The following is a 22,086-nucleotide window of genomic DNA, read 5'->3' on the forward strand; positions in this document are numbered from 1 at the left end:
ACCGACTCCCACTTTGCAACAAGTCGTCTTACCCGTACCACGTACAGTATAAAATCTTTTACCATTTTAATGTCGAAATCTCATGGGAAATTTATGTCCCTCATACCACACAACAGCAAATAACGTATGCATTCGTGCACAAAATATTCGCTCGGTGTTTGTGCATGCCACCCGACCCGTCCAAGTTATGGAAGTCTATGCATGCAAGCTGGGCTAATCCAACCCAGCAAAGCAAGTAAGTAGCTTATATAATAAAACGAATGTCCAATATGCAATGGTCAAAGAAGACGCTATAGGACGGTCGAGGTTTGGCACCTGTAGTATTGGGAAAATAATTCGCTAAGGGGATGATTGTCAGTAGGTTGACATACTCATTTCCTATTTCTTCACTACAACAACGGCAAGACCAGTTCTTCTTCAGGTTGTAAAAGCTTCAATAATTTGATTAAGGGTTGAATTAAAGACCAAATCTCAAGCTGCATACCCTGCTGGCTTGGGTCAGTTATATCCAAGTACCTACCTGTGTATCCTACTTTGTGCTATACACAGCTTGGCTTATACAATACTGCGCATCTAAATGCATGTGTGGCTAGAGTTATCATCGATGGAAAGGTTTGATGCAATAATAATGAGAGGTTTAGTGGAAGGTTTTCCTCTCGTCCATCCCAAGTAGGTTTCTTGTCCTGTCTGTCTCATCCTTTCTTAATGTCCGAACCAGCTTGTTCAGATCTCCGTTGTAGAAGCTGCATAGCAGACGCAGTAATGCTGAACGACGATTGAATACCAATGAAAAATTGGGATTAAATCTGTAGGAACAGGTTAAGTTCATGATTACGTGAGCAAGTCGTTTGTGTTTGTACCAAAATGTGACCGAATACATTTCACTGCCACGCAATCATCATCTGCATACCAGAAGAGATCTCTGGACAACAGCAAGATGAAAATATTTTAAAACATCATTTCTAATTTTATGTTGCCAGCAGGTTTAGCTCAAGCCATTCTCAGTGACTAAATAAATAATTGAAGGTTGACTGCGTAAATTCTAACTTGTGAGATGTGGAACTACATATGCAAATTTTCCTCGGTAAACAAAGTATATAAATATACTTTCTCACTATGCATGTAAATACGCCAAGTGTCAGTGGTAGAGATCATTTTGTTCAGTTAGTTGCCTAAATGTGTGAGCTCACTTTCCTTTATTTCCAGTTGAGCATAAATAAGTTTCATTCATGATCATTATAAAAAAGTGTGGGCAGTAATATTTTATGTAAATGATCTGACGCTGCAGATAAACTATGATTCGTAGCTCACATCTTCAGTCACTCTCGCTTCCAACTAATTGTGCATCACGACGACAAAGTTTCTAACCGCCTGAATGTCATGAAACATGTAATTGTACGCTGTGTTTATTTAAAATCGAAAGTAATTACTTTACAGTGATTTTAGCTGCAACTTTTGGCAAACGCAAAATTCTACAGCGGTTTTCTAGTTGATTAAACCTCAGTAGTTTATACATGTGCAAATATAATTCACCCGCCCACATGCGATGATAATCAAATCAAACATGCACAGAGTAACATTTATTCATAGTTAAATCTTCGTGATTATAGTTACTTTAAGCGAACGTTCTGTCCGTCCGTCGGCGGTCGGTGGGCAAAAAAACTCCCACACGAATCAAGAGATCGACAACCAACTCCCGAAGCAAAGTTGAGTTCATTACTAGACCCTGGAGACCTTCAAGGTCACAGGTCACCCCATATTGAGTATGAGGCAACCCCCAGAGTATGATATTGTTGGAATGGCAATAAAATTGACAACGTATGTGGTGAGGTCAAAGGTTAGATTCTGAATCAAGATAATTTAAATAAATTTTTAAAGTTGTTTAGATAATTTTGTAATTCAAATTAGATTTTCGATATGTCCTACGTTCGACGGGTAGCATCGTCGCTGCTTTCTGACATATGTTGACCAGCGTTTATTATGTACCTATTAACGCAAACAGATAAGTAAAATCCCGGTGCGCAATAAGACCGAGGATGTCACACTATTGTGCATATGTACGTGCTAATTTCAACCATGCGTCTGAAAACAATGTATCTCGAGACTCCAGCAGGATGTTACAATAAGATGTCAAATTCTTTCCTTTGAAGATCCAAGGACTCGCACATTATGTTCTACGCTGAAGCCTATGTACGTACTAGAGACCACAAACTTTGCTAATTTAATTATGTGTAGCCTGAGGGTGTGGACAGAGTAATATTCAGACATCACCCATATACTTATGAAGGAAGATGAAGTTGTCTTTGAAACAACCAAAAAATATGCCATCAATTCCTAGGTCTACGATTTTGGCTACAATGTCAGCAAAAAGTAATGTGAGTTGCTTAATTGCTTATCGAGTATTCAAAGTGTCACATTAAATTACATGTAATAACCAACCAGCCACGAGCTGTTGATGGTATTGAAGAAAAAACAGAAAGGCAAAGTAATTAGATCTCTCCGCAGTATTTTTTAATCTATCTTGAGTATAAATTAAACTCAATATGTTTTCATTGAGAATATTTTTTTCCATATACGGACCCACGTTGCTAATACTAATGTACATAATAAATATGAATACGATTATCATTATGTATGTCAAGATATGCTGCTTGTGATAACTCCACACCTCATAATTTCATGAAGGTTAACATTAAAGTAGGTGTCACACGAGGAGGAGTATTAGCAGGAAAATAATCTTATTAGCTGAGGAGTACATTGTTGCAAAGCCGCCGTAATGATACAAGCCGTCAATGAATGCAATTCTGGATTGAACAAACAAGTGCATCATCTTGTGTATCATGTTTTGTAGTAAGTATGGCACATTTGGAATAATGAGACGTGCGAAAAGAGATTTGAAACGGTCTGGTTGGTGTTTTGTTAAGAATGCATATACGTTGAAAAAATCTCATAACTAAAAGACAGAGACGACGGTTGCGTCTCCTTGTGTGCCGAGAGATTTTTTGCTAATGAGGGGGGGCGGGGCGAAGAGAGCAGCTGATTTTCATGTAAACAATGCAGGCAGTTGCATGTAAAAAGTTGCTTTGGGTTTTGAGAGTGACCGTTCCCACTCTCCAAACGGGGCATCGCGAACCAGAAAAGGAGAAAAATTTCGACTAAAACTTCTAATTTGCAGCTAATACAAAATGGATTGATTTCGTTTTGGTGGCAATAAATTCCCAAGTTTGTGCTTTACAATTGCCATGTTGCATAAATTCCATAATAAATCTCAGAGAAAAGTATTGAACTGAAACATTGACTCATATCATGTTTCAGTCCAATACTTTTCACCGAGATTTATTATGGAATTTATGCTACATGGCAATTGTAAAGCACAAACTTGGGAATTTATTGCCACCAAAACGAAATCAATCCATTTTGTATTAGCTGCAAATTAGAAGTCTTAGTGACAAAAATCATTTACATTACTGGTAAGTGGCGAGGAGAAAAAGTCAACTCGCTCACTAGGATGCCCAGACTGTTCCCTAACTCAAACTTTAATGTTATAAAGCGTGGTTGCTCCACTGAATGTGCCTAGAAGTTTTGGAAGCAGGTAGCTTTGTCAAGTTTCTTTTGTGTATTTTCACTGAATTTATGCACACATAAATCAACGACGTGCTTGTGGCAAATCTCATTCAGAACATTTTTAATCTTACATTTGAAGTAAACTTGACTGACAGAATTCGAACAAAATAACAAGATTGAAGTTGGAGAGAAACTTGAGTAAAACATTAATGAAAATAACAACGTTTTAGGTTTTGCCCATCATATTGAAAATTCTCATCATTTGTTTGCTGTCATATTGTGATGTAAGTATATTAAATATGACAAGAAGCGAAAAAAACGCGAAGAGACTCGTGTAAACAATAAATTATTTAGAAACTTTTGTCAATTTTTTTAGACATATGTACCCCTTTTGAATGGATGCATACATGTACTTATGTAGCTGTGTGCGGTGTTTAGATGATTGCAATTTTATTTGTTAGTGATATGCATACTTATGAAACAGTGAAAACCCTGCATTTCAACGTAAAAACTATTATTTTCGACTAATCTTTACGTGTGGATAAGTATGTTTAAATGCCTCACATGTATTTCTGCCCACGTTTGAGTGTTTTTGTAAAAATCATAGAAAATATTTGTATATAAATAGGTCATTTGACTTACTTTTTGCCTTCCTTTTCTTCATCTTTGTGTACACGAGCCAAATAATTCCCATAAGGATTAAAGTGGCCACAAAAGTGCCAATCACGGCTCCGGTGATGTCGCCGGCATTAAAGCAGCTTTCCATGTTGAATGCCGAGTTTAATTCTCAGTGAAAGACGAGGACGACGTGCAACCAATTATCCTTGCTGCAGTTGGCATGCAAAAGTTGAAATTTACTTTCACGAGATTATATTGTTTCCCATTCATTAGCTACGAGTTAGGCAGGCAGAAGAGCTGGGTCCATAATAATGGCGCATCAATTGCTTTATTCAGAGGACAGGCGTTTATCCCTTTGAAGCAGTTAGTAAATCGACGAGCTATAATACGAATGTTTTGCGTATTGTTTACTCCGCTCTGGTATTTTTCTGCATCATCTTTGTTCTTCAGAAAAGGGCACCGTTCATGAAAACAAGTTTTATTTTGCGTCTTTACATTCGGATCCGCTTATTCAGGTTTGATTTTATATTCACTCACATTTGCATTCACGTTGATTTTTTTCTCTCCTTCCCTTTTACACTGTAGCTCTTTCCCTATGACGGCCAAGCTCCATTAAACTTTAAATGACCAATGTGTCGTCCACTCTTTTTAGTCAAGTAAGCAGCAGCAGCAGCACAATGAGATTCCTAATGTTTGAGACTTGGAACAAAATAAATGATAAATCACTTCTGCTCGGCTCAAGAATTCAAGGTGTGTCCCACTTTGGCTTTTGGATTCAAGGTGTGCAATTGCAATTCCTCATCTTCTGTTTCCTCTCTAAGGATTAGTTCATCTCTTACTCGACACACTCGACCACTTGTGATTATTATGAGTGGCTGAGTGAGTGAGTGAGTGATATGAATATCGAATGTCGGTCTTCGGAGGGCAACAATATTCTAATGACATGAACCAAGCTGATTGGTTTCCATTGTCTTTAGAGGCCCAGTAAATTGGACCCTTCTACGATGTGTACATACGTGGAGGCGAACTGCAGGATAAATTGAGATTCTATTTCGGTTTTGTGACTTGAGGGCTTGGCTGGCTGGCTGTTTTGTCTGGGATGCGGATGATGAGTTGGGATTTCGAGAATCGAGGAGAACACACAAGGATGGAGGATCTTAAATGTCTCGTATTTTCGACGTATAGTTCATTTGGACAAGCCAATGGTCAATGAGCTACTTGTGATGATTTTTACTTCAGCCAGTCCTTCATTTACCGTCAATTCCTTCCTCGAGGTAGGAGACGGAGAGGGACAAAAAAATCCAATTCAATCTGTTCTACTTGGGAATGGCATGTCTTGCAAATGTGTTCAAAATTCCATTCACGAGCGCTTCTCCTGTCCTGCACCCAACTAACGAGATGATTGCTTCCTTGCCAATTTTGATCAATATATGGCACAGTGAACAATTTTATACGACGACACAATATCCCGGGCGGATTTCAGGCCTCAGATTTCAACACCAACTTTGAGGATTTGTTGCCGTCATTTGTTGCTGTACAGTCCGTGGTAGGCGGTTGCAATTCGTAATGTTGAGGGATCAAAACACTACGGATTTGTATGTCCTTCTGATTAATTCCTTGAGGTGAAACTGGATTTTTTTTCGGCATGCAGCCTTCTGTAAAACAAAAATGAAACAAAATTTGATACCTGTGATATTAATTAGCATATTAATATAGTCAAACCCTATGCAGAGCAATTGCTATGTATTAATTGCTCTATTTGTGCATTATTGCTGCCAAGTGCTACATGGAATCAAATAGAATTGATGGGCATTCATGTTCATGAAACAATTCCCATGCTTTAATCATTCGCATTGTTTCACTGCATGAAAACTTCCTGGTACATTGCGTTACAATGGTTTGGATTATTATTGCTGGTTAACATTTACGTAAAACAAGATGCATTCGATCTGCACCTTAAAAAAGACTTTTAGCCGACCAAAGTCATGCATAATTAGAGTTGCACTTCCAGCTGTGATAAATATAAAAATTAGTTAACAAGTATTTCGTGGTGAAGGTTGAGAATGAGAGAATGACTGGACAACTAATTCCCTAAATATTTCATGTACGTAGTTTTGATGAGCCCAGAGTAAAATAAGTACTTAATGGGTGACATACATATGTAAGACAACATAATTTTGCAGCTTTAACGTGCCTTGCCTCCAGAATTTCAGTTTCACCCAGCAAGAAACTTGAGTTTATTTATGTGATATATGCAACAGTGTGCAGATGACATTCTTGAGAGACAATCCAGAAAGAACTTCAACAGGGAACTTGTTTATCATTTATTTTGCGAAACAACACTCATGTAACCTTCATGAAAATGACATCATAAGTCGTATTTTTTTACACAGAAACAAAGAAGCTTCTCATATATCCCGTATGCAGCTATATAGTGACTGACTAAGAGTATTCACTACTTATAAATAAAATAAACATTATCACTTCAAACCTGCATCCTCAGTGCATAATAAGGCATCAACATCTTTTACACGCACAAGACGGCAATTGAGAAGAACATTTAATAAGTGTGGAATAATAAAGGTCTCTATAATTTACAACGCTAATCAGCCAAATAACTCATTCACGATCGAGACGAGAAGCGACACGGCGATTCCAAAAAATTAAATTCAAGGTGAATTTATGAATTTGAGCACAAACCTTCGTCAGGGAAGCAAGCAAGGCACCCACATTCTCCAAACTGCTAAAAGGCACATTTACTAAAAGATGCCGTTCCTTATCTTATGTGTCGTGACTAATTGCTTTGATTTGGATGATGCTTGATGCACACTTTATTTATTTATGACCAGATAATATTTAAATATTCAGTTATCTCACATACGAACATTTACTTGACCAAAGTCAAAGCTCAGAATATAATTATTTACATATTTGGAAATCATCCATTTTATTAAATTTGCATAAGGGTATTATTATCAATGCAACTATTACAATGTCATCGGTCGTAATTTCATTAGATGCGTATAACGAACCTCCTTCAATAAAGAAAGGACAAGTGTAATCACAGTAATCCAAATCAACAATACTTATTATCGCTTATTAATCCTTATACAACAACAAGTTGCAATATTCGTGCAATTTTTTAACACTGAAATTGCAAAGTCCTTACTGTACATGGATAGTAATGAGAATAAAATGTAACAAAAATGCAGGTAAAGAACGAAGGAAGATTTTGTTCGTTTTTAGTTTTATTATGGAGGAAGGAGGCGTTAAATGTGTAAGGCTGTTGTTTTTGCATGTCTGTGGTTTTACATGAACCAACCGACTGTAACACATTTGAGGTTTGCATGGTCTCTTCGTATTGTTTCACACATCGTACCAAACATGAATTGGAACATGTGCAGTAATATAACGATGACCTCTTCTTTGCAAAAACACATTTTTGCTCAAATTGTTTTCTTACACAATGCAGTGCATATGTGCATCCAATCTTCAATGAGCAAAAAATTTATTTAGAAAATATTTCAAATTCTAATACAACAGCCACTTGAGTGACGTTACTAAATGATTTTTCGCATTGCCCATTTATTAGTAGAATGAACATACATAGATGTTCAAGCTTCTTATATAAATCATTTAATTAGTACGCACTTTAAGTAATCTTAGCTTTTCGATTTTGAATTTAGCTAAGACCCGAACGACACGATTGATCACATGCATAAGGTATTCATCCTAAAAAGTACTACTCCTTGAAAATACAAATAACTGCAACGTAACCAATTTGTAGATTTCGTCATAAAACTCAAAGCTGGTGAATATTCATTTTTAGCTCATGTCTCATCAACAGCAACAAAACTTATTAAACGGTACCTTGAAGATGAAGCCGATGAAGAAAGGATACCTACGAAATTTTTATCACTTCTTTCCCCCTGCCTGCGGTTTCATCCCCTCCGCATATCTGCGCTACTATTTACTGCTGGCTCTTTCATTCAATGAGTGAACACAGGTGTCAAATAATAAGAAAGGAAAGATTACACGATACAAGTATTCATCCATAAGAATATTAAGAATGGACGGGGTGCAAAACTATTGCTGTGTTCGTAATGATATAAATAAACCCACATTTAACTTCCTTTAGCACCCATTCAACCACCATCGTGTGTGACGTTTCAAAGTATTAAAAGTGAGATGATAAATGATCAAAGCTATTAATTCTTTGGAGTCTGCGAAGAGGTTATTGTCTTCGCAGGAGAGAAATATACGTACATGCTCATCCTCCGTATAAGCAAGTGATATTGTGTTTAAGAAGCAATATTACTTTTGTATATTTGCCACCCCAATCACGACTCATTCATAGACCATCCTCCCCCATAATGCTATTATGCATGCATGAACCGTTCGGATGTACTGCACAATTTTATAGATTTAATTAAACACAACTATTTAGCAATTTAAAGGTTTTATCAACAAAGAAAATAATATTGAAGTATTACTCGTATTTCAGTTTGCCTATAGCCAGCGGTGGTCGGAGTAATACATATGTATGCAAATGGTGTGCAGGGATGTTGAGTTTGCGAATCACATCCGTAACAAAGGCTTGCAATTAAATTCTTGTAAATTAATGAATTTAATTGCAATGATTTATGCGAGTAAATGCACTTGGGTATTCGCGTACATGGAATTTACTGCACATATGTACATACACACATACTTTAGCTTGGAAGGATAGTCAGTGCTTTCTTTATTTGCATCTCCCAATTATACATAAATAGGCTTCATGGGTTTTCCAATCTGCCGAAAGTATACGTACTGGACTGACGAACAATAAAGCAATAATTACTATCGGCACAAATGTTAGTCGAGATTTCATTTTACAAAAAAGCTCAACATTGAAATAATCAAACTCAATGAGGGCTTTGACTCCTAACTCGTAGATTAAACCAGATCATTTGGACCCCAACTATTGCAATAATTATTATTCGTTTGATACATACATTGAATGCTGAGCGGAGCGTATACTCTCTGCAAATTGCAAACATTCCAGTTTGAATTGCATCCTCCGATTGAAATGTATTGGGTGGGGTTGATCCATTATTCGTGAAAATCAGTTCTGAGGATGTTGTTGAATTGTTGTACAAGTAAATCTTGTCTGAGAATAAACCTGTTTCTAAATTATACTGAATTTTGAAATCATCATCGTCGTATCTGAATCTGATTTACTGGACAAGAATCAAAAGCCAAATCAAACAGCAACCAACCACTTATTATTGTGCATTTGTACATACGCAGAAGGAAGGAGTTAATGAATTGAATCCTACAAAGACAGATGCAATAGATCCGTTTCATGTTTATTTGAGTTTGTTGGTGTAATGTTTCGATTTTATGGCTGCATTTATTCTGAATCATATGTATTAAAACAATTCTGCACTTGTAGATTTGATTTGACGTGTAATGAGAGAGCAACAGCAATAACAAGTGGATGTGTAATATTATTATTGGGTAACTTTTGCGTGAAAAGTATTCACAAGTGCATGTCGTCGCTCGCTGCTGCTGGTCCCCGATTTAACATCCATCCAATCAACAGTGAACAGACACAACTTTTTTATGCGCAAACCACTGACAATAATTGTATTGTAGAATTGTATAGGCGCTGACGCTTGCTGACTGTTGAAAGTCATCAACAGTACCGGATGCAGGGATAACCAAAGTTGGACTGGAAACGGAAGTAATCAGTTCTCCTGATACCTGTTGTATCTCAGAGCAGAACTATAACGCAACACATTCGACATAGCGTAGAAGCATTTGTGGGGCACATGTAGTGGAGACCTATTGTTTGGGTTGTATTCCCTTTCCACCAGTGGAGGACCCAATTTTACTGTTGTATGCAATGAATTGTCGCCGTGTCATACACGACGAATATGTACAGATACTTGTGTATATATTTAGAAGGAATCTTGCCGTACACTATTTGCTGTTATCAAAAACGTTTACATTTTAAGTTTTTCCGGACATAAAATGTAAAAAAAGAAGTCAAACAAAAAACTTTGTGTTTGAGTTTAGGCCTTTAAATTATTTAATACAACGAGCTACGTACGTACAATAGCAGGAGAATAGAGGCAACAAATGGAAAAGTCCATGAGAACTGTCAATAATTGATAGTTTAAGTGAAGTAGAGAACATGTCCATCATGTCAAGTTCAGGTTGTCTTTTGAGATTGATCAGAATTCTGCTTTGTGACGGATTAGTCACACACTTGATACACATACCTATGTACATGTGTAGAGATGCATAATAAGTGAGTGCATAATAGGCTGGGAAACAGGAAACAGGGGATTTTATTTTAAGGGGACAGATAGACAGCATTTCCATTTTATGTATTTAGCTGAAACCAACATATTCCATTCCACGGCATCTCAATGATTCTTGTAGATTCTGTATTGAAATGTCTCAAATATGATTTGCAAGCGATATGTGAGTGCGTGGCACGACGCTTTTATATCTGCAAAGTGAACATTTCGTAGCTTTGTAAGCTTTCTTAAAAACCTTTTGTGGTGGATTTTATGTATTAGGCCGCTCTTTGTTTTCAATATTCTAGGATATCGATAAAAGATTTATTGAGTGATTAATAATGAATTCTCGTTATGTTCTTTACACCCTGCTTGTTAAGAACTGTTAAATGATACAAAAATCTCATACAAACCAAGCTAAAGATTCAAAGGTCATGCATGAGCATTAAGCAAAGATTTTAAACACATTCGATCCTCTAAAAAATATATGTCAAACTAAATCTCCACACAAATTTAGCACACCAATTATCAAACTTTCTGCTGAAGATATAAAGCCTCTAAAATATGTATCCCCTTTCTATATTACACCTTTCTTTATTGTCAATTTTTGATGTTTAGATTTGTGCAACAACTGTCTGGTATATTGTACATATTTATGTATATGATGGTGCATGTACACATACATATTTGTCCGACTAAAATTAGCATAGTTTAATAATATTTAAATAAAAATACGCCATAATGGATTCTGCATATTGCAATCATAACTGCAAAAAATGCAATCTGTATACGATGCAGATAGACATTCATTCATTCTCAATCAAACGGTTGCATAAAATGAAATTTACGTTCTTCCCCGACACCATACACATCATAACAAAGAATGTAAAAGAGCTAGTTTTTCCAAGTCTTGTTACCTAACCATATAGATTTTTGATACGCGATTCATTCATAGAAGTCGGGTAGTAAATCGTGGCCTTTTAATCGATCTGTCTCATCCGCACTTTGTTAACTTTTCGGCCCTCAACCGGTCCAACTACAGGTCAATAATTTTGTGCATTCCTTCCTACGCTCCTTACACACGTTACATCACATTCTCGGACGGAGGACTTGCATGCATCTTAATTATTGCAAATTGATCCCTATAATTTTTACGATGGACATTGTGTTGGTCACTCTCTCAAGACTTTGTAAATACGTACATATGTATGCAAATATGCATAAGAGTAAAGGTATGAATGAGACAAAGAAGAGAAACGAGATTCATTTACTTACGGGAATTTAACCGAACCAGCACCACTATCAGAGAACGCAATAATACGTACGTAATGGGACTTCTTCACCACAGACAGACGGTGCTACTGCTGGTTCTCAAAAGTCTCAAAAAATCTTGACAGAGTTCCAAAACCACTTCGCTCAGAAGAGTGAAACAATAATCAAGACTCAAAGTTCAGGTTTAAGTTCCGTTTAATGGCAAATTGTTGCAAACATAATTTTACTCAAACGCAAATTTATTGGTTCCACTCACTTCCGCGTGTAATTGATTTCAACTCTGATCTCTAGATTCGATTATTTGCGTGAAATCAATTCTCACACATCCACTTGTTGATAAACAAACCTCCACGAGATTATTTATTTATGCAACTCTTTTGGAGTTCACAGGCACGAGTCATACAAAAAGTATTTGAGGGTTCGGTGTTATGTACAAATTTTTAACTTTTAAAGCTTTTGCTTCGGCACGGCACAACAATGTTGCTGTCGGAAAGAAATACAAGCACATGCACAATGGATGAAAGTAAAAAGGTGGAAACAACACGGAGGTGCAAACTTTGGCGTTTTCAGACGCTCCTTTAGCTGGTTTGTGGGTACTCTTGGGTATGAAAGAGTGATTCTTATTCCTACCTGGCCAAACTCTCAGGTACAACTGTGATGAGCACGTAAACAAGGCTGCATTACCTGTTCTCATCTCGTCCTCCTCACCACCACGGTTTGATGAGGAGCAGCGTAAGGTGTTTTTTTAGATAGCTCCTCTTGCTCTCTGCTGCTATTCATTCCGACGATACGTACACAAATCTCTAACTACTTACCTGCCTGCCATCGTAAATGCTTACGAACATAGTAGCGAGACTGGCTGAACCCTTATTCTTTCTTTAGGCATCTTTAGAATGGAAAACAAAATCTCAAATCTCTGCTGTGTAGGTAGTTTAAAAAGCCACTCCAACGATGAATAAGTACCTTTTTACCTTTGTAAACAGGTGAACGTAAGTGACTGCTGGGGCTACGAGTCTTCAAAAGTTAAGCTTTTTAGCTGAGATAAATTCTTGGCTTTGTAAATCAAATTTAGTGACTGGAAGTCAACCAATGCATAAAGAAATATACAATGATATTATTATGGATGGTGTATCAATCATTTCCCATCTTTGCAGTTCATCTCCATGTCCAACTCTAATGCTTTCCCTCTCTCCAAACCAATGAATGCATACATTATACATATTATTATTATTTTATTATTATTATGCGCTTTTCCATTCCACCAGCAAAAAGTGAAAGATCAAAAGATTTGAAATTGAATATTCAATCGGCTCTGGCGAGTTAATAAAGCCTTTACTAAATATTTAGCATTTTGTTCTTCGGGGATCCCTTTGCGATACATCGTCGTATCTAATTTAATTTAGTTGGATGGATCTGTTCTAATTGCCCACTTTCAATTTTGGACGTTATTTTTTCATAAATATCTACAGTGTATAAATATTGTTGTTAGGCTTATAGATAGATATGTATAAATTCTTGCATGTGCAGTGCTTCATTGTCATTATTACTTATTTCATGTCGTGTCATGAGAATTTATGGACAAGGAAATCATCATTCTTTTATTATTAGATGAATCGCAAAGATAACTTGTTCATACAACTCGCGTATGCAGTGAATTCAAAGCGTAAAAAATGCTCACTTTGCATCTGAATTTGAATTTAAAAGGTGAAGATGTTGATGGAAGTGGCATTTAAATGTGTTTGGAAATACTGCGAGAAAACCTGTCCAAGAATCGGTGTTGTTGTACGAGGGACGTATATCAGAAGGTATACTGATGTACATACACCTTGTGAATCCTGACTTCCATGATACATCCATCCTTAGATGTTTGACTATGCATCTGCTTAATGCGTGAAAGAAATACGAGATGAAGGATACTGCAAGATATTGATTGTAATGGGATGAATGGTAGTTGCGATAAAGATTGGAAGATGTTTGATTGCATTCTAATTAATTAAAAACGTTATCGCATATTCTTGAAGTGAAACTGATGGTACGTTGTCTCGTTGTTGTCACAAAACGAAGGAGTGGCCATATCAAAAACAAGGAATAATAATGTGTCAATTTAAATTTATTTTTTATTGTTAGTATTTTTTGTATGTAACACCTATGAACCTGTATTGTTTCAGATATTGCATTTAAATTTCGGTAATAACAGCAAAGACAGATTTAGGAATTACTTGCTCATCATTCGTCATTACGAAAAATCTTTCCAGGGTCTCCCTTGCGTTTCTTGAGCATACTCTTCAATTTTTTTAAGTTTCCAGACAAGCTCCCCAGGATTGAGAAGTTCGTTACCCTTATTCTTGGCATCACTACAATCAAATGCCCCTTCTTCAAACAGGATTTGCAAAAGATATTCAAACTGATGGTGAGTTGACTCATAATGAGCCAAAGCTTGTTCCATTGGAGTAAATTCCAGTTTCGTAGATCGACCCGCCACGTTATCGAATGCTTGGGCATATTCCTTCATGGTTTTCATATCACTGTAAACTTCCACAAAATCTGGGAAGTTTGTGGGATCCTTGAATGCTTTCAGTGCAGCTTCTACTGCAAAATGACCAATGTCACCTTCTGCACACACAGCAACAGGGGTCTCCCCCTTGCCAACTAAAGTCCACACTTCAGCCGCTGTGTCCAATCCGAACCATTTTCCAAAGGATGATTCCATAATTAGTGAGCATAGGAGTGCAATGGTTTTGATCCCTTTAGCTTGTGCTTGCCGGAAGTGATCCTTTTTCGCTTCGAACACATCGTGCTGATAATTTTTGCAACGATCATAATGGTTCGTCCCAAATTCAGATGGAAAGTAAATTTTCACTTTAGATGCAGCAAGTGCGTCCAAAATGGCCAATTTGCTCTCCTTCGTTCCAGGCCCAGTGCCCAAAGTTGATACCACAATGTCTATGCCGGTGAAAGCTGCCACCAAAGTGGGAGTGGCTGTAAAATCCACAATCTGTACCTTTACTCCTTGATCTGCAAATCCTTTAGTGATATCGGATGACTTGGTTGATAAGACACGCAGTTCAGATAACTTGTTAGCATGCAAAGCCGTAATAAATCCAGCGGTGATAAATTTCCCAATGTAACCAGTCGCTCCGATTATTGCCAATTTAGGTTTAATTTCTTCCATGACTTGGTTTGATAGATGAGTTCTGTGTGGTGTTGCGGGTTCTGAAAATCATGAATATTTTACAGTATATAGTCAAATTGTCGGTGGATTAATTTTACTGATAGACTATGAAATTTTAAGTGGCTGTGTGCGATGATATTGTAACTTGTGCAAAACAATTTTACTGCTAAATGACAAAGCATATCCATATTGTGTGCATATCTAAAATATCAACTTATGTATATTTACCTGCTGTTGGATTTACTATTGCTATATGTTTTTATTTGACACAAATTATGCAGTACAAAGATCTACGTGCTACGTCTATTCACAACTCGTTTGGGGAATTTATTTATTATATGATCTTGTGGACAAAGAAGAGTACATTACGATTCCACTCGAGTAACGCGTACAAATAAACATGTACAAGAAAATTGAGGATGGTGACTTACAACTCAATTTAAATACAAAGTTATTCAGAAAATAGTGACAAATAGTATGAGAAATAATGGTCAAGTCTTGAAGGGCACGACAAGCTTCCTGGAATGTATGTACAGTCTTCTGTTCACAATAATCAAATTAATTTTGTGTGTGGTTTGTTTGTGGCTTATTATTATGAGACATTTTTCCTTAAGATAAAGTGCATGGTGACATTTCATAGGTTTTAGAGTTAGTTCATAGGTAGAATGTATCTAAATACAATGTATGTACATACATATGTGGTAATTGGATGCATATACAAATTGTCAACTCAACTTATACATATCCTCAAGTTGGCTTATTCGTGAAGTGAATTTTTATTATCATGAAAAGCGTTGCATAATGGTTTGTTAATGACAAAACTGCATCATTGTAGCTAAATTATAGATAATAAATTATTAGGAATCGGTCTATATGCGCATTCTCCAATGTAGAAGTCTTAATGTATTCAAGTCCTCTAACACATATACATATCCTCAAATGTGATCCTTTTTAAGGGATTTTCCATTAGACTAAACCTCTCCCTTCGCTCAACAAAGAAGTTGTGCCACAAAGCACTCCAGGGACGAAGATGATCCCTCGTTTTCTCTCCCTGAAACCTGGCCCATCATCCAATCAACCCTGCATGGCTCCGAGGAGTCACTTTTTCCTCCCTAATAAAAGTACACTTTTTTCCAACCCCTCAACTTCTTACGACGCTTATCAGCTTATTCTTTTTTCCTTCGAAAGGAGGAATGCTGTTGTTATTGTGATACTTTTACACTCATCCTTCTACGTCCAGCAGACTTGTACATACGCATTAAACTACTCTAAATTGACGTAAGAAATCAACCAACGTAATGCACTTACTTACTGCGACGTTCCTGTTTGTCCGGTCGTATAGGACCTTCTTCGGCGGAAATCTTAGGTTTCGCTACACAAAACTTTTTAATATTACCACCACAACCAGTTTCTCCTGTGATGATGTATTGATGTTCTTGTTCCCCCCGGATAATGTTGTTATACGCTTGGCAACGACGACGCCAACATTTATTTCATACCCACCTCTTTTCCTTTGATGAAAGTGAGCAGGGTCATATTTATATTCATATAATACTTATTACATCTTGCATATACAGTGAAGAAAGTTCTTTGTAGACAGGCACATTAAAATTTAACAGGCACATGCACCATGCCGAGAAACACTAGCTTTCTACATACATAAGTCTTTTAATTCATACTTTCAACTCCCTTGCTCCATCCTCCGACAAGAAGCGCATCTTTTTCAGCTTAGCATATTCTTGTTAGGCTGGTATTTATTCTAATAAATTTATGAGAACTGAAAAAAGTTTATTGTATTTAGTTTGAGTAGAAAATATGGACAAATATCTACCTGTTTATGTCCTGGAAAAAGGGATGAAATAACCACTGTAACAGCGACGCATAAACATCTTGGTTTATGCTTGTTTCATGTTTCATCTATTCGTAGAGGGTGATTCGCATGCATTTTATTCAGATAACAGGATCATTATAAGTACATAAAAACTATGATTCGTTACCTACCCCAATACAATTAACCGTCTCTGTCAAATGACAAACACCAAAGTAAGGCTTTATTGCTTTATACAGTTTTTAAGCAATTAGACAAATTTTGACCCTAATCATTCTTTCCTAAAGCCGACAAGCATCAGGGTTCTCACGGCTCCATGATCCCTCAAATTGTAAATAATAAGTAGTAATCCAAAAATGTTATATAATTGCTAATAAGCGTTATCCCGTTTTAGCCATGCATAGATGGGACACATTCCCAATTCCCATGCGTCCCATTTCATGTGTGAAAGTTTTTAATGTGTATTCTTTATTTGACGTTTAAGCTGCATACATTCTTTATCCTCACAATAATATTTTTTTATTCCAGATTTTGATTTTTTACCAATTTCTTCAGAATTTGACAACCATGGCCAAATCATGACTTGGCGTAAAGAGCGCAAAACCATCGGAGAAGGATCGAAATTTCTCAGTCAGTGTCACTCCCATAAATGTTTAAAAATTTTGTCTGTCATAGGATTAGCCACCGATTGTTCATTTTCATTCAATTGTGATGGAATGACAATAATGCAATCCATGACCATTCGAACCCACATAGAAATCTCTCTTCCTTCCTTCTTCCGATTTTTGTTGAATGAGAGAAAAAGTAAGCATCATCCTGATGGTTGACCAGACCGACAGGGACACCCCTGAAATTCAATGTTTCTTCTTCAACAACCCAATGACATTGTGAATAGGAATAACTATTAGTGTATTGTATTCATTAATTATTGGTTCGCCTGTGTTTAGCTAATCCTATATTGACAATTTGACATTGTTGATTTTACGATTGGTTCCATCTTTTTCTCCAACTTGTCCTCTTTTAATCTTATTCATTATTAGAATAAATTATCCAAAATTGTTTTCTTTATTTGGATGATTCAATTGTGACATGTGACATGACGAATAAATGTGTCAACCCAAATAATGTGTAAATTTTAACTCAAAATCTAATTACGATATATTTTGAGACGGACAAGTTGAGACTGCGCTACTCTTTGTAGCTCAAGTCCAGCGCAACCGCCGCTGCACCAAAACAACAAAATATTGAACAGTGCCTCGGGAAATTTGGAATTTTGACAAAATTGCATTCATCGAACTGAAATTGGGCCTTTGTCTTTTGAGTAGACGGACCACAAGGCGAACATTCATCCAGCTGGTCCAAGAACAAAAGTAAGTAAGTAAAACAATAACGAAAGTCCAATTGTTTCTGAAACGATTCATTTTTTAAATTGTTAGAAGGTTTATTTTTTGTTGTTAAATAATTAAAATAACTTTCCACTCCCAGTTAGGGGCTACGAAATAAAATGGAGGATGAAGACAGACGGTGTGTAAAACTAAGGGGTTTGCCGTGGACGGCGACCAAAGACGATATTAAAGAGTTTTTTAATGGTATTAATAAAATTTGACTACCAATTAATTACTTAATTCTTCAAGTAAATTCATCATATTGACTATTTTTTATTATAATGTTCCACAGACTGTAAGATACACAAAGGCGACGATGGTATTCACTTGGTCTCAAACTCTGCTGGTAGGGCGACAGGCGAAGCCTTTGTTGAAGGTAAGGGTCTAAGGTCGAAGGTAAGAAAATAACTTACCTTCGATTAAATAAATTGAATCCTAAACCTTAAATCACTACCTTCTTTCTTGAAGTCCCCCCAGACGATGACATTGATGTGTTTTTGCGGAAGGATAAAAAATCAATGGGTCCAAGGTACATATATGCATTATTATTTTTTCACCATTTTTGTATTTAAGTAATCAAAAGATGTTACGGAATTATATGTATATATTTGTAGATATATTGAAGTATTCAAAGTTAAACGAAGTGAAATGGAATGGGCGATTCGTCGCCCAAGTCGCTCTCAAGACAATATTTATCGGGATTCACGAGATAGTGACAGTGACGCGGATGAAGAATGTCAATGTTATGTCCGCCTCCGTGGCCTTCCTTACGATTGCTCTCACGACTCCATCATTGAATTTTTTAAAGGTAACTAATTTGAACTATCAAACCAATTCTATACTCAATTTAGATACGAAAACAGAAATTTTGGGTATCATTTTGATTGGGCCGCGGTGTGGGGAGGAGGAGGAGGACGATTTAGTAGTCCAATCGATCAATCGATTTATCAATTTATAACTTCATTCGTGTTGGTGTGGGTGGGTGATTTAGGTATGACGATTTCGAACGATGGGGGGATCCAATTAATGATGGACATGACAGGGAGGCCATCAGGAGAAGCCTATGTTAAGTTTTCATCGAAAGAAAATGCTGAAAAGGCGTTGGGTCAAGATCGGGAGTGTATCGGAGCGAGGTGCCAAATTTTCAAATTCAAATTATACTTTTTCTGGTCCTTAAACATATTATTAGCTAACTATTCGATATTAGTACATAATTATTACAAAATCGTCTCCATTCTTCTCCTAAAATCGTTCCATGCTTTACTTGCTATTTACTTTGTTTCACGCATTTCATAATTTACTAGTACCAAATTTCTTTTTAACCATTCATTCATTCCTATTGTGTTATATAAATACCCGAGTTATCTTATTACCTTTTTTCACATGCAATAATATGACAAGCTTCAATTTAAATTGAGTTTTTCTTCATAAGAATGGGAGGTGGAAGATTTGTTTTAAAGAAGGCTGAGAGGGATGGGCGGGCGGGCGGGCGAAGATGGGTGTGGACAAGAGCTTTGGGCCGGGATGGAGAAGATATATATCAGGGCGACCTATATCTTATATAATATAATAGAGTTCTTAATTTTGGGCCGATGAAGTTAGCTTGACAATTTACTTGTGTTTACAGATATATCGAAACATTCCGTGTTAGTCCAGGCGAGTTAAAAAATATGCGAAACAACGCGCTGACAAGACCGCATGGACGAGGATATGATCGACATCACCCTTACGATCGTGGAAGTCGATACTCGGGAGGTCGATTCGGTGGTGGTTCATCAAGCAGCCGATCGTCACGGTACATAAGCAAAGGTACACGTACATACATACATGCAAAGTGAAATAGCTTGGTGTGATTGTAAAGAAAATAAGCAGTGCTTAATATTTTGTTTATAGGGTTTGAAGAAGATAATTGGTATGGTAGTGGCGATCGCCACCACGATCGGGGGTGGGGAAGACCCCCGTTACCATTTCGTGGATATTCCAGAGGATCCGGGGGTAGCTCAATTTCTTCTTCTGAAAAGAACTGTGTTCTCATGAGGGGAGTGCCTTTCAAGGCGAATGAATATGACATTCGAAAGGTAATTTATATTTATTTAGGATTCTTAATTTATTATTTCAGATGTCTACTTTTGTATAATAAATGTGATTATTCGTTACAGTTCTTTGATCCTCTGCATCCAACGGCAGTAGATATCATATACGAGTCCTCAGGCCGTCCCAGTGGCACTGCAAAAGTTTTATTTGCCAATGGGGATGATGTCACTAGAGCCATGGGAAAGGTACAGAGCGTACAGACACATACACTAGAGCTCTATTCAAATTTGAGAGGAAGTTAACTATTTCTGTTGTTCATAGCACAAGGATCGTATGGAACATCGATACATTGAATTATTCCTGCACAATGCCTGAAATCCAGCTACTCTCTCGGACCTATTATAATATACGTACCCTATTCAGATTCCTAACCAGTTTTCTCTAAATGTATTTCAAATTATAGTCTGTCCATTTCTCAGTATAGTATCCGTCGATTTATCTCGTCTCGTTCAACAAAACAATTATGTATAAGGGTCTAGGTAAAATATACCATTGTTTTTATATATCTGTACTTATGCTGAATTCCACATTCAAATGTGTGGACTTGTATTATTAAACCTTGCATATATTAACCCCTAGTAAAAATAGGCCACAATGCAAGTACAATACAAAAGTTGGTAGCGGTATGTTTCGTTTTGTACTATGATTGGAAATGTTTCTACCCAAGCAACCTCAATGCGAATTTACTGCGAATTCCAATGCAAGTTTATGCAATTTTTGTGCATAAAAAGTTGTAATCATTAATTTGTACAAGATTCGTGCAAAATGTGTATCAATTTTTGTGCTACTAATAAATTAGCACAAGAAATCCACTAAACTATCACAACTTAATAAGTAGCAAATTATTACAAAGGAACAAGTGAATATTTAGTGCGTATTTGTTAGCACTAAATTTTCATGAGATTTCTTGCACCAAATTCATGCATAATTCGTACGTGGGAAATTGTACAAAATCAAAATGCAGTAAACAGGTGCCAGTATATTTACACGAAATTCGTACCGATTATTCTGTAATCATTTACTACTAAATTAGTAACATTTCTCTATTGGCGATTAAATAAACCCACCTCAAGTCAGTTATTCTTTTTGCCATGCCGTGACATCAACTCCATCATTTCTTCTCCATTTTTAATTTCCAACGAAAAAATTTATTTAGATAGATACTTAGGGTCGATCTTATGTCGGACAAAAGTTCGTATTCATCAAGTTTGAAGTCGACAAAGGGCCAAGATTGTGCCGTCTACGTGGATTTCAAAAGATTGGACGACTAATGGCGTGTTATATGCCGGAAAATACGGTAATTACATATATACATACATATTGTTGTTAGCTACTTTTGCATTAATATATATTCGGGTTATTTATGTAAATAAAATATACGTTTTGCATAATTTATAGATTCATACGTTGAGAACACATATGTATAAGGAATAAACCTATCGACTCATGTCGACAAACGGCCAGCCTAAATTATCAGCAGAAGAGCCTGAGGTGAATAAGGAAATATTGTCCAGGAATTCATTTTAATTTAGTCTTTCTCTATACTCCGTAAGTACGAATTCTGCAGATTAATTACGATAAATATTTGTGTATCCCAATTTGCAATTATCTTTTAATAAGTGAAGTATTTGGAGATAACATTATTGTAGAAATACAGTAGATGAATTTGTAATAAATAAATAATAATTGAACTATGAGTAATACGTATAAATGAATTTGTATTAATTTCATGCGTACCATTAGCACACAATTAGCAATAGATTCGCACTAAATTCGCACCAAATTCTCACTTCATTAATGCATATTAATCATCACCAAATTTACACAAAATTCTCACATATTTGTTTGTGTTAATTTTGTGCATAT

At 36.4% G+C, this 22,086-nt stretch overlaps 3 protein-coding genes across 7 annotated transcripts in view; 1 reads left to right on the forward strand and 2 right to left on the reverse strand.

Moving 5' to 3' along the window:
• Positions 1-12,404, reverse strand: part of LOC110842618 (serine-rich adhesin for platelets) — a 48,797-nt gene extending 36,393 nt beyond the window's left edge. For all 4 annotated transcript variants that reach the window (XM_022088386.2, XM_022088385.2, XM_035848429.1 and 1 more), the window contains exons 1-2: positions 11,745-12,404; positions 4,207-5,837 (exon numbers count right to left, since the gene is read on the reverse strand). In XM_022088386.2, the coding sequence (XP_021944078.1) occupies positions 4,207-4,330 (124 nt within the window). In that variant the 5' untranslated portion in view covers positions 4,331-5,837; positions 11,745-12,404. The remainder of the gene's footprint in view (positions 1-4,206; positions 5,838-11,744) is intronic.
• A 1,429-nt stretch (positions 12,405-13,833) lies between these two features.
• On the reverse strand, positions 13,834-16,405 carry LOC110844279 (isoflavone reductase-like protein). Its single transcript, XM_022090447.2, has 2 exons — positions 16,226-16,405; positions 13,834-14,954 (listed from the first exon to the last, which is right to left on the reverse strand). The coding sequence occupies exon 2, from the start codon at positions 14,911-14,913 to the stop codon at positions 13,978-13,980; it is 936 nt and encodes a 311-aa protein (XP_021946139.1). The 5' UTR covers positions 14,914-14,954; positions 16,226-16,405; the 3' UTR covers positions 13,834-13,977.
• Positions 16,406-17,908: 1,503 nt separating this feature from the next.
• On the forward strand, positions 17,909-21,300 carry LOC110842846 (heterogeneous nuclear ribonucleoprotein H). 2 transcript variants are annotated; one of them, XM_022088681.2, is made up of 10 exons: positions 17,909-18,115; positions 18,227-18,330; positions 18,419-18,502; positions 18,595-18,655; positions 18,741-18,934; positions 19,118-19,259; positions 19,754-19,935; positions 20,020-20,204; positions 20,286-20,405; positions 20,482-21,300. In XM_022088681.2, the coding sequence occupies exons 2-10, from the start codon at positions 18,246-18,248 to the stop codon at positions 20,533-20,535; spliced, it is 1,107 nt and encodes a 368-aa protein (XP_021944373.1). In that variant the 5' UTR covers positions 17,909-18,115; positions 18,227-18,245; the 3' UTR covers positions 20,536-21,300. The 2 variants fall into 2 exon arrangements, with proteins under 2 accessions (XP_021944373.1, XP_021944371.1); XM_022088679.2 differs by having other exon boundaries at positions 17,911-18,111.
• The last annotated feature ends 786 nt before the right edge of the window (positions 21,301-22,086 follow it).

The sequence above is a fragment of the Folsomia candida genome, unplaced genomic scaffold (genome assembly GCF_002217175.1).
Source record: "Folsomia candida strain VU population unplaced genomic scaffold, ASM221717v1 Fcan01_Sc002, whole genome shotgun sequence".
Lineage (NCBI taxonomy): Eukaryota > Metazoa > Arthropoda > Collembola > Entomobryomorpha > Isotomidae > Folsomia > Folsomia candida.